The following is an 18,645-nucleotide window of genomic DNA, read 5'->3' as shown; positions in this document are numbered from 1 at the left end:
AATTAAAAAAGCGATTCATTATTAGAAAAAAAAACAACTGAATAAAACTATATTTCTTTTAGTCCACTCCCGTCTAGTTTCGAACGTTTTCTTCTCACATAACCATCCTTTAAATAAAAAAAGACTTGACTTATTTGTTAATTGGCAGCATACTAATAACATAAAATATAAAAGAATTTATTTGTTAAGTAAACCTTGAGATAGAAGCTTGTGTAGCTTTGAAACCGGTCGGTTGAAAAAAAATATAAAATTGTTGTTAAAAACAAAGTTGTTTGATTTATTTTATTGTAACTTAATTGAATTATGAAAATCGCAACATCTCGCTAGAATTTAATTTTCTTTTCACCAACTTTTTTATTCTTGTTTTTTATCACGTTTCTACAAATGCTTGATCAAATCATAGAAACCAGATAAATTAATTACCTTTGCAATTGAACACAATCCAGAGGCAGGTTCACTGTGACCCAAGTTAGACTTGACGGCTCCAATCAGGAGAGGTCCTGTTCTGCCCGTACAGAAGATTTCATCTAAAGCCATCAGCTCTTCGGGATCTCCCACTCTTGTACCTGAAAAATAATTAATATTTTCAAGATGCACAACGGTGCTAAAACAAAAAACCTTTGAAAACTATCATTGTAACCTATCTACTATCTACCTGTCCCGTGTGCTTCAATAAACTCCAAATCAATAGGATTCACTCCACATTCTTGATAGAATTCTCTAAGTAGCATTTTCTGTACATTCCCGGCAGGGTATGTGATGCCCTGTTCCTTGTAGCCATCACAGTTAGTCTTGGCGTGCAGCACCTGGGCGTACACGCGCTTTGCGTCTTTGGCTTTCTGAAGATAAATAACGACAATGGCCTCGGCGCGAGCGTAGCCGTTGGCGTTCTTGTCGAAACTGCGAGAACGGCCCTCGGGAGATAGCACTCCCAATCTGAAAATTAATATTAGGCAGTGAAAATCTGGGTTATCCATGGTTTTCTTTTTTTAAAATTTTATTTGTTTTATTTTTAAAAATTTACTTATTCATTCAAAATAACAAAATTAAATATTTATGAACTTATTAAGGCTTTTTAGGCTATGCCCGTGTCAAGCCACAATAAATAACAAAAAAAATACATAGTAAAATTAATTAGATCAAATTATAATGACATAGAATCACAATAATCAAATTCCAAAGAATACAATGCAAAAAAGATAATCAGAAATAATTTTTAAAATATAAATTATACATATTAAGAATCACACATAATCAAATATACAAAATAGTGGTATCATTAAAATCAACAAAATAATAGTAAAATATAGTAGTATTAAAAAAAAAATAACACAAAATAAGAGCATAATTTAAATCATCAGAAAAAGAATATATATATATATATATAAAAGCATAATTGAAATGATAATTGAGTTATGTTTTCTAGAAATTCACTCAGTTATAGTAAGAAATATAAGGAATAGGAGCAATAAATCATATGCCAAATAAAAGTACGTACTAAATTAAATTATACAAAAATACATAATAAGAAAAACATAAAAATTATAAATATATATAAAAAGCAAATAAAAGTAAAAGAGTATGGAAGGAAAGCAGATTTATAAATTTTTGCTAATTTCGTACTTTAAAAAAATTGACAACATCGTCCCTAACGATGCTTTACTATATCGACGGCAATAAAAACAACGAATACCCATGAAAGAGTATGTTTTTCAAATTCAGTTTAAAAAAATTAAAAGTATCAAAATACAAATACACCTGAAAAAAACATATTAAAATTCTTCATAAAGTGACGAAAAATTAAGTGGAATATCAAGATTGCTTAAAAGCGTTGCATCAAAGCTTGTTGAACTAATGCAATTCAAACCAACAAAAATGTACATGTTGGTAGAAACTAAAGAGTTGACGATGCTATTAATGAGTTACGCTCTACCTGGAAAACTGCAGGGACACGTAAGGATGAAGGCAGAGATTGGAGCCGCCGACGATGGCGGAGTCGCAGTGGCCGTCCCTGATGCATCTGTAGGCGTGTTCCAGGGCATACAACGAGCTGGAGCAGGCGCTGTCCACGGTGTAGGATGGACCGGTGGTCCCCAGCCAGTAAGAGATGCGGTTGGCCAACATAGCGCGGGAGCATCTGTACACGAATTCTTAAAATTAATCTTCTTTTCCCTCATCCGCAACCAATGCTAAACCAATTGCAGTGTATTACCAAAACCTTTAGTTAATTTGTTGAATCCAGTGTCATGGAATATCCTATCACTAAACTTTTTAAAATTAATAATTGATTTGATAACAATAATTACGCTAGGTAGTATTGACACGCAGTTGACTCGCACCCGTGAGACTCACCCAGAAACCAATGGGGCATTGGCCCCTATTATCTGACCTACTATCGTCTTAAAAACAGTGCAAAAGGGGAATCATACATATCCTATGTGTCAAATCTAAATTTTCAAAATCATGCAAATTTCTGATTACCTAGCGCGGATGTCAAATTACTGACAAACAGGGAAATAGAAAATGACCCCAATTACTTACTAATAAATAGTAGCACCCTTAGATGTCAGCAGGTAAACCATTCACTTAGTTAAATGCTTAATTCAAACACTTAGTTAATTCAGTAACTGTTGCGCTCTACTGCCGGTTGTGTATCTTCTTTATATTTATATATATATATATATATATTTATAATTCCTCTGTACGTGTGATGTCACTGAACTCCCTCTAAACGACTTAACTGATTTACGTGCAGTTTTCAGAGAAAGGTGGATCTTTGCGCTGTGCGTGTTCGTAGATATTAAAATCCTCAATCTAATGTGTAAAAAAGAAGTAAAGACCATAAATGTTTTATTCATCGATCTACCAGGGTTGCATTCGAGGAGAATGCATTGACAAAAAACTGGAAAGATTTTGTTTTTTAGTTTGTAAAAAATGATTGTTTTTGAATGTTTACAAACAACATTTGTTTTTTGTGGATCTCAATCAGATTTTTCCCTTAAATTCCTTATAATTTCTATCCATTTATTTCTTTTTACTGGATTTTTGGTTAAATTAAAATAATATTAAATTCAATACATTTAAAAAAATCATATTCCCACATACGTACACCCCTTTGTTGGTGAGAAGACCGGAGTTTGACGTTTGCAAAAAGAATGCCATATTTGAAAAAATATTTATTTTATGTTTTGAAATTCAACCATAAACAAGTACCTACTTAAATTTAATATTAGAATATTAACAATTTTTAGTTTTGGAATTCAATCACAAACAAGTACCTAGGTACCTACTTATCAATAAAAAGTATTTTTCCAAGGCAAGCTAACGTTCGGGCAGGACAACGTCTGTCGGGTCAGCTAGTATTATTATAAATGTAATAAAACACAATGAAGCATAACATTTTACATTTACATTTTTTTTTGCACTACAACAGGCCAGGAGGCCTAATTACAGTGGTGAATTACATCACAGAGCACCCAGGCTTGAGAAAAATCACATTTAATTTTTGTGTTCTCACCGGGAATCGAACCCGGAACCTTCCGTGCGTGAGTCAAGCGTCTTGACCACTACAACGGGCCGCCATAACGTTGTTTTTATTCTGTCATCTCCAACTGGGGTAGGAGCTCCCTGCATTAACCAGCATAAAATCTTACGCGCCCATTTTATGCCTACTTATTGTGGACAATACAGGCGCTGTCTTCAGGTATCAGTGCCGATTTATGAAATCTGTAAACGTGAAAATTAAGAATCGGAACTGCCATCCTCCCGACAGTACTCAAGGATTTTACTATAAAAAAAGAAGTGAAGGAGATTTCTAGATTTTCCATCTTTTATTATTTCCTGATGATACTATATTATTATTAATTCACTAAATAACTTAATCAACGAACACCGCCGCCACATTTCTGATCATATTTGTACTTAAAGCCTTGGCTTCTTGATGACATTTTGATGACCAGTTGCTCTTCCAGCTCCACTCCAAAGACCATGCATTTCTCATAAATTCTGACCGATCTTGGGGGGAACTTCAATCTCTAGCATAGTAAACTAATGCATCACTAAACTACGAGGCTGACTAGATGTTAAAAACGGTGTAAATGTAATCAAACTTATTTTTTCATTGCAATATTACAAAATATCTGGACTGGCATTTCAAGCGCTAGACTAATTTATTATTAAGCTGAAAATTTTCTGATCGTTTTTAAATAAAGTCAGCATTTTTGATTAGTTTGCAAACGTTTCAAAACACCTCACAGTACCCATATTTTTTATATTCAAATGGATAACTGCAAATTGTTCCAAAATATTCACAAAAGCCTTTTAGTAAACTGTGGAAGATCATAAAGAGTGACTAACTACAAATAAATGTTAATGTTCTTTTTTGCATACAAAATTAATCAACTTCTGGGCCGCGATTATAAAGGCTATCTTCATCGGTACATACCGAGACGGTACACTTAACTTCTGTACTATCGCTATCTACATCGGTATGTTCTACCGATTTGTCATCTCGACGTCATATGATCGAATCCAACCAATGAATGACCCAAATTTAGTCCACGTTACTTACTTAATTAAAATTAAAAATAGTTATGAAATATATTTTAAATAAGCTTTTGTGGTAAAAAGTGGCCACTTTAAAGCGATTATAAACTCCAATAAATCAAAATTTAATAAAAAGCTTGTTTGAACATAATTTTTGATAATTACCAAGAAGGTATGCTTAATTTTCGTCTGTATTTATCTACCGAGCGATTACAAAAATGGCTCTTGTTGAAGATAGTAAAACTGAAAAACAAAAATAATACCTAAAAAATTTTTATTGTGGCAACATTTTTACGCGTACATGCTCTTACATGTTAACAGGGCAGAATCTAGCTACATTGTTTGTGCATCTAGCTCTTCGTTTTTAAAACTGACAGTTATGTCAGAATTTAGTTCGACTTCAAAATTGACTTTTTTTTATCTTGTATTTGAAATAGGCTTTTAAGAAAAAAACTGGCCACCTCAAACGATAAAAAAGTTAAATAAATTGTAATTTAAGCAAAAACTGCTAGACGAAACCAACTTTTTGTCACTGTTAATGAGTAGATACGTGTCTGTGAGGTACTATACCCGTCGGTACAGACCGATGTACTTAGATACACCAAAACTTGAAGGTAGGAGGTCGGTAGTGTATCTGCGTAATCGCTCGGGAGAATTTATTTTCAACTATGACGTCATAATAAAGCTTTGTCACTTAATTGCGTAGATATGTGTACCGTGGCGTAAGCTTTCCCTTTTACATATCGATGTACCTATCCAAAACTTGATGGTAGGGGGGGGGGTCGGTAGCGTATCTTCGTAATCACTCGGGAGAATTTATCTTCAACTATACTGTCACGGTGAAGGTATGACGTCCTTAGCTTTTTATTGTAATCCCGGCTCTGGATAGTATATTCGACAAGCAATAAAAGACAAAGTCTAAAAAATTTAGTCTTAGAGATGCTGATATTAAATAGTTGAAAGAATCGTTATTTATTCTTCTACATCCTCTTCTAAGTGGAACTGTGGACATCGCCAGATGCCTCCAGGAGACCCTATCGTTAGCCGGCAGTTCAGCTTCTTCCCACGTAAATCACGTGTCTTTTAGTTCCGCAGAATAAAGCCAAAATATCGTCAAAAAAAATACTTAAAATCTATGAATTATTACGTGGTTATGATACGAGTAGTTGTTTTAGGTTTTATAGTTTCTAATTCGTGTATTTTAATTCAAGTGTCAAACCGGAGGCCCATGTTTTGATCCCAACAGTCCCTGACGTCACTTCCTTCCCCGGCGGCGAGTCAAGAAAGACCAGTACTTCTTGTAATATCGTAATGAGCAACACAAATAAACGCTTCTTCAAAATCAATCTAAGATAACGTGCCGGGATCGATTTAAATAACGCGGAGTGCTAATAAGACGATCGTCGCTATCCTGGAACAAGTTAAGGAAGGAAAACGTAAGTCCTTATTCCTTATAAATTATTCCTGAATTGACACATTTATTATAACGTATATCGAAAACCAAACGGACGTTCGGCAATTTTCTTAGTACACGTTTCGAGAAAAAATAGTCCACCAAGAAGTCGAAGGAATAACGAATAATTATGGAAGACGATTAAGATGTGTATTATTAATTGATTCGGCGGTAACTTTGTGATGTGACATTTGAAATATTAAAAGTCACGTGGAAATATGATGGTTAGTACTGTGACTGTACATCCGAAATTAGTTGTGTAAATTGTAATCAACTCATCATCAGAGAGAATTTTTCCACACTTCCTCTTTTTAAAATAAATGTTACAGAAATTCCATTCATTACTTCAGTCAAAAACCAAGGTATTATCATTCATAAGCATTTAAGGTGGCACGATCAGGTTAACGAAGTTAGTCGTAAACTTTATAGCAGTTTGCACTCACTTAAAAGATTACAGAATTTCTTGCCAATTAATGTTAAGCAAACATTAGTCCAGAGCTTACTTCTCCCACTCCTTGACTACGCGGATGTATATTATCCAGATGCTAACTCTGAATTGCTCGATAAGTTAAAACTATATATTTGTATTCGTTATATCTTTAATCTTCGCTAATTTGACCACATAACCGAGTATCGCACGCAACTACACTGGCTCAGTATCAGGCATAGAAGATACATTCACATTCTATCACTTCTTGACAATATTTTAAATAATCCCACTTCGCCTGTTTATCTGAGAGAGCTCATCCAACCTCTTTCAAAACACGGACTATCTCTTCGTTCTAGTAACGAGAGAACCCTTTTTAATACCCTGTCATCGCTCTAATTTTCTTGCCTCCTCTTTCACAGTAGTAGCCACGAAATAATCTACCCACTAATGTTAGAGACGCCCCTTCTTTATTTACATTTAAGTCAAGATTGAAATGTCACTATCTAAATATTGAGATTGTTCCTTTATCCTTCTTCTTTCCTTCCCATCCCCTCTCCTCTCTTCATAGTATAGTGTTAATTTATTTTTTTCTATATATTTATTTTTGTTAATCTTTGCTTTTATTTTTTGTATAAAATTGTAAGATTCAATATGTCCATGTATTTATAATTTTCTCAAACTGAACGGTTTGGGTAGGTAGGAAGAAATTGCCTTAAGGTAATATGCCCGCCCTTATATGTATATATATATATTGTATATGTATATGAAGTGTCAAATAAAATAATAAATAAAATAATGTGGAAAAATACATCATCATCATTCCCATTCCGCACATAATGGTGCATAGGAAACTGCATTGGTACACCAATCGCAGCGTATCTTGATAATTTGTTTGTTACATGAAGGTATGATCAGTCTTGCGTTTTAGGGACTAGTCCAGGTACTATGAAATATTCTGGTGTGAAAACACCCTTTTAAATAAATATTTCATATCAACCATGTCGGGAATCGAACCCGAGACCTCTTGTATGGTAGGCAAACACGCGGACCATTACACCACGAAGCCAACTAGGAAAAATACAGGGATTTTGATTATTTTCTACATACAATAATATTTAAAATAACTGCAAATTTTTGTTTCGTATAATTGATTATTTTTTAAATGGAAACTACTCTTTATAAGTTTAGTCAACAGAACACTTGATTAGTAATCTGAAAAACGTGTTATTCTATGGCCGGCAATTTTTTGGGTTGCTGACAAATTGAACAATAAAAAATTTAAGTCATTAGTGTTAAACAATAGGGTCTTTACATGTTTTTTTTTATTATTTATTTGATTTTAATAAAACAAAAAATTACGATGGTGACGGTGTTAATATTTTTTTCGCGCGACGTCGGATAAATTTTCTACGAAGTTTTAAAATATGCATATTTTAATTTATCCGTAAACGAGACGTTTCGCCTCCGGTGGGACAAACGGCACATATGACGTTTTGATGTTAAACTTGTGCGCAAGGTTTATTAGAAGCGCAGTGCCGACTCATAACGCGTGACGTCAAAATGACGTAATGCCAACTGCGAGCAGTTTCGTATGTGCTCATATTTAAACCCGAAAAAAATAAACGAAAACAGTTATGTCACTAGAATCGTAAAAATCCGCTGCAAATAATATTATACTTTTAATGTGATTCCCAACTTGTGAAAGCTTTGAAATTTGTAAAAGGAAAAAACGTGAAAGATTTAAAAGTTGCGAAAAAAGCTGTTTGCTAAAATGGCAAATTGAAAAGAAAAGTATATTTTATCGACAAACACCGCGACTTTTGTATGTTTAGGAGACATTTGATTAATAAGATTGAAGGAATTGATAAAAAAAATAAAAACAAAAAGTTAAGTAAACAAAAGTAAACAGAAAATGCTACGTAGAATCCGCTTATTGTGATCACCACAGTGATCCCATAGGACCTGTATTTTATAACCGGTTATAATTTTAAGAAAATGGTTAAAAAAAACATTAATACAAACCCTTTTTTTCACAAAATACATTTTTAAAAAAATATTTAAAAAATGTTAAATTTATTTCAGGCGGATTATGGGAGTTAATATTAACTCCAAAATGTAGTTGTCTTCATTGGAAAGTTTTAAAAAGACTTTATTAACCATAATGTTTACAATGTCATACATACAAAAATAATAACAAAGGTATGTACAGTTAAATGGTGGACTAATTGCCACTAGCAATTTCTTACAGTCTAACCAAAACTAAATTAAAAATACACTAATAAAAATAGATTAAAAATAATAAAATGAATCGGGTTGTGGTCCCGTGGCTAGTGTTGTGGACTCACGGGCCAGAGGTCCGAGGTTCAAATCTCACTCTACCCCAATTTTATTTCTATTTTCTAATCGTGAGTTATTTACAACTCGTTGAAAATGGCCACTAAAGTTGAAATATTTGAGTTAATCATGAGAACGCAAATACTTTTTTTAATCAAAAAATTTCTTTTATTTTTCTTTAACAAGTGTTTTTTTTCTACCCGCCATGCGCCACAACTGAGTAATAGTTTAACAAAACTGAAAAAAAGGCTTTCTTACTTGGAATAATGACGAATTAAAATGTTTTACACTATTTATGTCAATCATATCATCTTATGTACGTCAGTTATATGTAGGAATGTGTATTTGAATTTACAAATGCTATATTTTATTTCTTTCATCATATATTTTATCTATGTACCATACTTGGAAAAGCCCTCTGGGCCACTAAAGTTGAAATATTTCCGTTAATTATAAGAACGCTAATATTTAATCATAGAATTAAGAATAGTCCAGAAACCGCATACGAGCATCAAACAGAAGGCGACTAAACTACTCTTAAAAGAGTACTTTTACGTTTTGACCCATTAGTTTCTTTGTAGACATCGCTTGGTAAGCAAATTCTGATTTGAATTCAACTATGCCGTGTTGTGTCCTTTTTAAGTGTATAAATACTGCTAGGATCTCTAAACAAAACAGAATGGGATCACATTTCATGTGTAATTTTCAAATGAATGTGTAAGTAGTAAATACATTACTTAAAAATTGAATTATTTTTCCATCTGTCAGATTGTCGAAGGAACCAAAATGGACATTTCGTTAGTGTTGCCAGGGTAGTATTTTTTTTTTACCCTACTTTGCCCATCTAACGAGAGAACTAATGAAAATTAGACCTCGAATTAAACAACTCTGTGGTAGACATTTGACCTACATTATCTTTAAAACATCTATTATTATTTAACGCGATATAAAAATATCCGTTTTATGTCAAATAAAATTTGTTTTATATTTTAAGTTCAAAGTTCATTAATTCAATTACTCGTATTAAATGACCCTTTACTTATCTACTCTGTTGTGTCAATCAATGTTTCCAAATGCACAATAAAATTTTAGAGAAATTAACAGATTGGGTTTTTTTTACCTTACATTTGCGTTATGATTATATTTTTTCCAATCGTGTAACATTACGCGGCGACATCACGAATGCACGCGGCGAAAGTGGGGCAGAGTTAGGAAATTTTCAGGCATAGTCTTTTTATTTGCATATGATTCTACGTTCCTTCTGGACTATTCTTGATTCTATGATTTTTAGATACAACTGGCCCCCAATCGATCATTTTCACAACTTGTAACTTAAAAGGGTAAATAATGAAACCATTGTTATATTTTTAATCCTAAAATAAATGAGTCGAAAACAGAAATACTGGCATTTATTTGCATTAGCAATTAAAATACATTACGACCTGAAATTCTATAATGCCGCTATAATTCTCTACCTTTTTAGCCTAAGCAAACATTATTCCGGGTCATGTGTCATGTTGGTTTACGTCCACTTCCCGCCATTAAGTTTTCAATTATTTAAGGGAATATTTTAAAAAGGAAAATGCTAAGAGAGAAGTATTCGGTAGTATCAAATTCACGAAATTCCCCTCGTTAGCATAATTAATCCAATATTTTTGGCGTTCGTTTAATTTTTAAAACTCTACAGGAAAACTGACTGGGTGGAAATTATACGTAGACGTAATTTGTGCGTTTCTTGAAAATTAATTGAAAAAATAATTTCGCGAAATGAGAAACATTAAAAAGTGTGTCTTTAAGATTTGGGGAAAAACAAAAATGGTTATTATTATTTCTTTAAGTGATTTTATTTATTTAACTTTTTTACATAATGTTATTTGTACATTGGCAGGCTTATTGCCAAATGAATTTTTTTTCCAACCAACCAGTTTTATTTTTATAATTCTATCTATAACTATCATTAATACTTTTTTCTATTAACCATAATTATAGCAAACGCCTCACAGTAAAAAAACGTCTCGTAGTAAAAAAACAGTAAAACTGCATGGCAAAAAACCCAGTAATATACGCAAAAAACAAAATACGTAGTAGGGAACATTGTTAAAGACGTAGTAAAAAATATATGCATGTAAAACAAAGTAATATAAAAAAAACATAGTAAAAAGTAATGAGGATTTCCAAAAATTAAATCAATTAAAAAGGAAAAAAAGAAGTATAACTATAATCATCATTATTCCCTTGCTGCACCTAATGGCGCATAGGGCACTGCATTGATATCCCAATCGCATCGTATCTTGATCATTTTTGTTACATGAAGGTAAGGTGATCAGTCTTACGCTTCAGGTACCTGTCTATGAAATATTTTAGTGTAGAAACACCCTTTTAATCAATATTTCATATCAACCATCTCGGAAATCGAACCCGAGACCTCTTGCATGGTAAGCGAATGCGCTGACCATTACACCACGAGGCCGAAATATAATTACAATTCATCATCATCATCATTCTCTTTCCGCACCTTATTATGGTGCATAGGGCACTGCATTGGTAAACCAATCGCAGCCTATCTTGATCATTTTTGTTGCATGCAGGTAAGATGATCAGTGGCGTAAGTATAGCCTGTGAGCTCGCCAATACATGACAGATGACAGTAAACATAACCATAGAAAAACATAACAGTTGAACTTAGAAATACAACGTAAATGCAGCAATGCTTGAAATACATGTCAATAATATTCTATTAACAAATAATGTTATTTGGTCGTACGGAATTTTAAAGCACACATTAGTTTAATTACTATTAGCATTTTATCGGTTGGGAGGTGGAAAAGCCAAAAAAAGTACTAAAAAGAACTATTAGCTAATTTACATTTTACCACGGATCGATTACGATTTTTCATAGGTTATAAATGTTTTGATCGACAAAATAAGAACGACGCTTTGCTTAATTAAATTAAAGACGTTGCGAAAACAAAAGTGCTCGCTAGGTATTAGTTTGAGCACACAGAGTGCGTAATTTATTTAACATAATAGATTCGCGAGCGATTTTTTGCAAGTTTTCTATTCACGGTATAAAGGTTAAATACACAAACTAAAACGCTAACAACAGTGGTTATCGTAAACTATGAAATAACAATTAATTTCAATGTTTTGCGAGTCCAATAAGTATATCCCGTTTAAAATTCGTGCGCTAATGACACGCTTTACTGCGATTGGTGACTATAATGCCAAGCATGTTGGCCAACATTACAGTAGTGAATTGGAAAAAATAAAAAGTACCTACCTTATTCTTTTCATCAGTAGACTACCAGTCTTTAATTAAATGTGATTTCATATTTAAACGAATGACAACATTTTTTTGTTGATTGTTACAAAAAATTATTGAAGATTGTTGTATTCATTACAAGAAATTTGTAAAATAAAAATCATATTTTTGAAATTCGTTTTTAGGTGTGATCGGGTGTGGTTGGTCACATTGTTTTCCAAATGTCAGTTTGACCACCACAACACTAGTTAACATTTACAATAGACAAGAAGTTACTAATTTAATGACCATAAATTGTGCAGAGTACGTTTCAAAGATAATCGTTGAATTATAAACTATTTAATTATTTCATTCAAAAGGTTTGATATGAGAACTATTAAAACAGGTTTGGTTGCTGGAGCGCTGTATTTTTAAAAATTTGTTGTGTATCTGAAAAAAGCTAAAATAATTATGTTTTTGTTGATAATGTCAGCAGACGATTCAAAAAGTGACTTTGTGACGTTACGACATTTTTTATGAGAAATTCATGGCGTAGCCGAAATACTGCAATAAAACGAGGATGTTTTTGTTGAGTGACGTGAGCAGGCGCAACCCAGGGGCGACTTTGTGACGTACGAAATTATTTAAAAAGAAATTCATGGCGTAGCCGAAATATTGTAATAAAAACGAGGATGTTTTTGTTAAGTGACTTTAGCAGGTGCTACCCAGGGGCGAGTTTGTGACGTACGAATTTATTTAATAAGAAATTCATGGCGAAGCCGAGATACAAATTTGCGTGGTGTTTCGAAATTTAACAGTGTTTGTAGCTGCCTAGTTACAATTTTTTTTGTATATATGTAATTTTCCTATTTTAAAATGTTAAAAAAATTGAAATTTTATTTTTAATCGCAACTCGTTTTTTACATTTTTGTTTGTAATACTCAATAATATATATTTTTAAAGTATTCAATGTTATTTTTGCATTTTAATTAATATTGTCAATAATAAAGCATATGAAAGCATGATTTATTCTACTGTACAGTACTGTTTTTATTACAATAAATAAAAATGCGTATTTCTCGATATATTTTTTCCGTAACAGACAATCTATTAAAATAATACTCATCAAATTTCAATTGTCTGTTGCTTTGATTCCAATCTTCTTTTTTTTCGATTGTTAAAACTCTAGGAAATTCAAAGACAATAATTTTTTTACTGTCATGTATTGGCGAGCTCACACGCTATACTTACCCCGAAACAATAACACAGATTTGATAAATTTCACGTTTATTTGTCGTTTGTGACAAATCGCTCGAGTAGTAATTTATCAATGGTTTTCGAGAATATAATTATTTCTAAATTAAGTTGTTGAAAAGTTGGTTAAGGAAACATTGTTGCTTCGTGTTCAGAACTTGGATGCAAATTATAAGGTTATCAAAGATGAATACAGAAGTTCATCAGACGTTTTCAGTCTTGCGTAGCTTCATTGTTAAAACATAATGAAAATTTGTTTGCCAGGTGAACTAAATGGTACAAATCTAACGAACTGTAATAATCCAAGTTTCGAGGTACGAGATTTGACGCTCTTCAATTAAGGTATTAAAATTTCGCTTAAATTTACGGAAAATCTCTCAAATTACTCAATATTATATTGAATAAGCGAAACCACTCGACGTTGCCCTACCCGAACGTTGGCTTTCCTGCTATTTGCTGGTTCAGAAAACGTTTTTTTGATTTTCTAATTTTCGTTAAACTATATACTATGTGACATTTGACATTGAGTTTGACATTTCAATATGTTCGTTTCGTCATTATCGTACGTAGAGTTGATTGTTTGTCACGGATCGCAGCGCCATCTACCGGGTCAAGTTGTGAATCTTAACCATCCAGTAGCTCAATCACAAATAACTCTCGACGTGCTTAAAAACATGCTAAGCATTTGAGCGATCACAATGAACAATAATGAATATGCTTAAGTTATCGCAGTCACAAGTCAACGCGTGTGTAATCTCTACGTTCAACGCTCGTGTCGGTTTGTTTTTTGCTTTCCTCGTAGATAAATACAGTTCACTGGCAAAAAATCGGCGTTTACTATAAAAAATAATACAATATATTGCATTTGCAAAATAGTAAGGAGTATCTAATACAAAAAAGTGAAAATTAAATTACAATTACTACAGCGACTGCTTTTTTTGACATTTGGCTTGCCAATCGCCGGCTAAATGCAATAAATATCATGATAAATAATAAATAAATAAATAAATATAGCAGTTTTGGAATATTTTCCATATTTACACCGGTGAAATTCAAGTATGTGATTACGCAGCGGGATTATACGTCGCGAAACGTTATTTTGACTTTTAATATTAGGTGTTCACGGATGTTGCATTGTGATCGCAAATACGATAAACAACCATGGTGAGAAATTGTTATCACGTCGTTTATTAGCACGTCAATAGTTATTTGTGATTGAGCTACAGAGCCCCTCTTTTGATTACGAAGGGTTTCAACATGCCACCATAGAATTAAGAATACGAATACGCTTGCCACATTAAGAGTTTTCGTTTGTCTGATCCTGTCATCCCGTTGAATAGTCCAACTCGTTAGATCACACTCGTAACGGTGTGATCACAGCGGATAACGAGAGGATGAAAGGCGAGTTCTGGCGCCTCAAAACCTAAACCAACCTGGCTGGGTGTTTTCCATAAAAGTGCATTAAGATTTTAAATTTGATACGTACCCAGTGATGCCGAATCCATTGACCTGCATCTTCTCGTAAAACCAAGTCTTTTCTGATTCGGAGAAGCAAGCTCCGATGAACACTCCAGTTTTGGAATTCCTCAACTGCCTTGGATTGACACCTGGAACAAACGTAAAAAAATGTAAAGTAGATGCGAAGGTTTTCACGGTCGCTGTTATCAATATGTTTTTTTTTTGTGATACCGAGTGTGCGCTCGGTTTACCCTGAAGATGGCTCCTGCAATGGTAGTCGAATCGTCGGAACAAACCTAGCACTCACGGTATTACCCAAAAAGAAACATATTGAAAACTGTAAAGGTTATACGTTATTCGAAACAATATTTTCTGCTCTACACAATATTGTATTTGTTTAACGTTACATATATCATTGAATTTGATTATAAGCCTTCCAAATGGAATGTCAAGTAGACGAAAGTAAGCATCGACACCTCCTTCCGTTCGCGTTCAATCGAGGTAAAGAGGCTGTGAAAATTGCTCGCGATTTTTGCGCAGTGCACGGTGAAGATGCTATGAATTATTGACTAATTTGTTATAAAATACTAAAGGAGAAAACATTATTGACTAATTTGTTGTGTCCTCATATTCTCTATATTCGTAAAGAAACGGAGACAACTTATGTTAATACCAACAAATTAGTCAATAATTGATAGTGTCTTTATCTTCATTGAACGCAAACAGAAGGAGGTATCAAAAATGCCCACTTTCGTCTACTTGATATTCTATTTTGAAGGCTTGTTATAAAATAAAATAGTATATATAAAGTAAAATCAAAAACAATTTATTGTAAAGCAGAAAATTTTCTTTCAAATGACGTATAACACTCAATACCATATTATTATTTATTCGAAAAAACTATAATCTTTGATTTATCCTAAGTGAATGGTCATTGTGGTGAGCGTTTTGCGGCTAGACGCGGGCGCGGTCACTATGGACATTTCTCTTGTCACCTTATGTTTAAGTTCACCGCGCCCGCACTGCACCGCGAAATGCTCGCCACTATGTCCCTACACTTAGGCTTCACTATGTTGTTCATTAAAAGGGGGTCCATTGATTAACATTGCAAGTTCTAGCACAAATCCCTGTGGAACACCTCCATTGTCCTTTTCTTGAAACAAAAAGCAACATGCGCAAAAACAATTGTCGTTTTGAAGCCATTTTTTTTTTCAGCGCCACGTTGTAATGATGACGTATGGCTCTATTTAATGCACGTCACGATTCAGGTGCCAGTGAAAATGAAAATTTGTGAAAACACCTTTTGCGTGAAGAGTAAAACTCTTGAAATCGCCCTGATCGAAGCGAAGCAAGGGCGAAGTCTTGGGTTCAGCAAACAAATATTATACATATTTTTTTGTGTTGTGTTTAAAAATAATCTATTTCATTTCGCGTGTATGATTTTTTTCTAACTTACCAGCGTCAATAACAGCCTCATAAGTCTTTTCCAGGAGCATTCGACACATGGGGTCCAGGGTATGGGCTTGCTTGAAATGGACTCCAAAGAAGGAAGCGTCGAACCTGTTGACGTGAACGATCTTCCCCGTCCTCTGGGGAATCTCGGGGTGGGCGAGCTTCCATCTTCTATCGTCGTCAGAAATTAGATCGACCTGTCGAAAAAAGAACAATTTATGACTTAGGATAGACTGATTTTCGATCGCTTTTCTCACACAATACATTTAATAGATTGCAAACAACTCTTCGCTAACGTTCAATTTACATCTACAACAATTTAATTAAAACAAAAAAAAAACTGTCTTCACTTGGGTAAACCGTGACGAGGAAACTTTGAAATGTAATTTTGTTTTTTAACAAATGAGAACTCAGATATAAAATTTTATATAAAGACAGAAAATTTAAGAAATATCGAAACAATGTTACCTACTATTTTAAAACACCGTTTATATTATATTATGTGAGTTTGTCCAAATGTTTGTAGACAAAATACTGGATTTACCCCTTCGGGAGTCATTAAGATTAACAAATTACAACCGGGATAATACCTTAAAGAAGGGAATATGGAAGACAGGAATAAGTATGACAGGTCATAAGCCCTGTAAATGCCTAGACTTCGATATTTCTTCCTTTAAGGTATTCTCCGTCCCTGTTATAATTTGTTGAAAAAATGTATTATACATATATATATATAGGTGGATAATTTATATAGCGCTATTTTTGTGAAAATCACCTCAAGAGCGCTGTACAATTAATAAATATCCCAGTACGTCTTGCAGCTACAGAGCGCATGGACGGTTGGGATTCTAGTTCCTCGTTTTCAATTAAGATCAATAAAAAAATATAACAGATAGGAGCTAGATTACATGACGTCTTTCAGCTACAGAGCGCATAGACAGTTAGAAATTTAGCCCCCATTTACACATTTTAAAAATTGACAAAGAAATTTATTGTATTAAAGATATTTAAAAGAAAAATAATATGAAATAAAAAGGAGTAGGATTACAACACGTCTTGCAGCTACTAAACGTATAGACGATTGGAATTTTAGACCCCATTTACAAAATTCAGTTTTTTTTTAGTTGATATATGAAAGCTAGATAACCAATCATCGTGCAGCTACAAAGCGCATTAATAAATATTAAAAAATAAATACATTTCTGCTTGATGCAACGCGAGCTGAACCGCCGGGAAAAGCTAGTATTATATATTATATCTCCATATAGGGGTAATTTTAATATCGGTTTTGATAATACAGCCAATGTCCCCCAATTATCCAATTTAATGAATGAGTACTGTGTACAAAGTACGAGCATATTGTACAAGGCTCCGTACGTTCTGAATTTGCTTAGTGTTATGCATTTATAATACAATGAAATTTGAGATTGGATGATCAAACGATCAATCAGAATAGAGCAAACTGCGGTTAGATTAAATAATATTGATACAGCATCACGCGCTGGAGGCGAGGGGCTCATTCTGACATGACTATAAATAGTGGTACCACCCTTACGATGCGTAGGTATCGGGAGCATGTAGTGAGTTTTTCGACGAGGGAAGCATTCACTTGGTACTACTACTAACACAGAAATTCAAATTAAGTGTTTTGAAATAAACTAAAAAGCAATTTCGTGCCATAATTTCAGCATAAATTAATTTTATTTCATAGTTTAATATTATTATGCTATCATGTCAACCGATTTAAGTGCTAAATTTGTTGTAAGACCGTCACTATACATGGAAAAAAACCTGGATGTGTTTATTAGAATTGGCTCCACAGATACTAAAGGTTTCGATTTGCGCATGCGCGAACTTGTGAAATTCTGATCTGAGAGACCACTGTAAAGAAACTCAAACACTTAAGCTAGGGTTTCCTAGGACAGCGGTGCCCGTATTTTAACGGCCGTAGTGAACAGTGATGCGGTGGATAACCGTCGTAACGGTGACTAGAGTGTGGTTTCCTAGGAAAACGGTGTTATCAACACCATTTAACACCGTTTCCCTAGGAAACCACTCTCTAGTCGACGTTACGACGGCTGTCTACCGCATCACCGTTCACTACGGCCGTTAAAATACGGGCACCGCTGTCCTAGGAAACCCTAGCTTTACGCAGTTCCGTATTCCAGAATCAGAAAGAGAGCGCAGTGTAATTTATACCAGTCTGCGCATAACTGCGCAGTTGGAAGGTTGTGTGTGGGGTTGTCGCAATTTTTTTGGAAGTTATTAGGGATGAACATCAAACCCATCTCAGATCACTCCGATTAAAAAAACAAACATATAAAATAAAATTATTGTAGCTATTTAAAAGAATGAATACTGATTGTTAACCTAGCCGGACCAAAGGGAGGATTCGAATCCCCCATATACCGATTGGGTCAATTTCACTTTATGTACATAAGCATTCGGCAAAATAACAAAACTGAATAAAATACACGA

The 18,645-nt window shown here is 33.7% G+C and overlaps 1 protein-coding gene across 1 annotated transcript in view; it reads right to left on the bottom strand.

Moving 5' to 3' along the window:
• The window catches only part of LOC148276910 (fatty acid synthase-like), a 99,332-nt gene that overhangs the window by 53,607 nt on the left and 27,080 nt on the right, over window positions 1-18,645 (bottom strand). Inside the window, exons 3-7 of the mRNA XM_088233590.1 lie at window positions 16,172-16,364; window positions 14,744-14,864; window positions 1,934-2,137; window positions 656-936; window positions 424-566 (exon numbers count right to left, since the gene is read on the bottom strand). Coding sequence (XP_088089716.1) covers window positions 424-566; window positions 656-936; window positions 1,934-2,137; window positions 14,744-14,864; window positions 16,172-16,364 — 942 coding nt within the window. The remainder of the gene's footprint in view (window positions 1-423; window positions 567-655; window positions 937-1,933; window positions 2,138-14,743; window positions 14,865-16,171; window positions 16,365-18,645) is intronic.

This window comes from Micrasema longulum, unplaced genomic scaffold (assembly GCF_059751315.1).
Source record: "Micrasema longulum isolate JH-2025_06_02 unplaced genomic scaffold, ASM5975131v1 h1tg001128l, whole genome shotgun sequence".
Lineage (NCBI taxonomy): Eukaryota > Metazoa > Arthropoda > Insecta > Trichoptera > Brachycentridae > Micrasema > Micrasema longulum.
The sequence above is the reverse complement of the archived record's forward strand: the minus strand, read 5'-3'. Positions and strand labels throughout refer to the sequence as shown.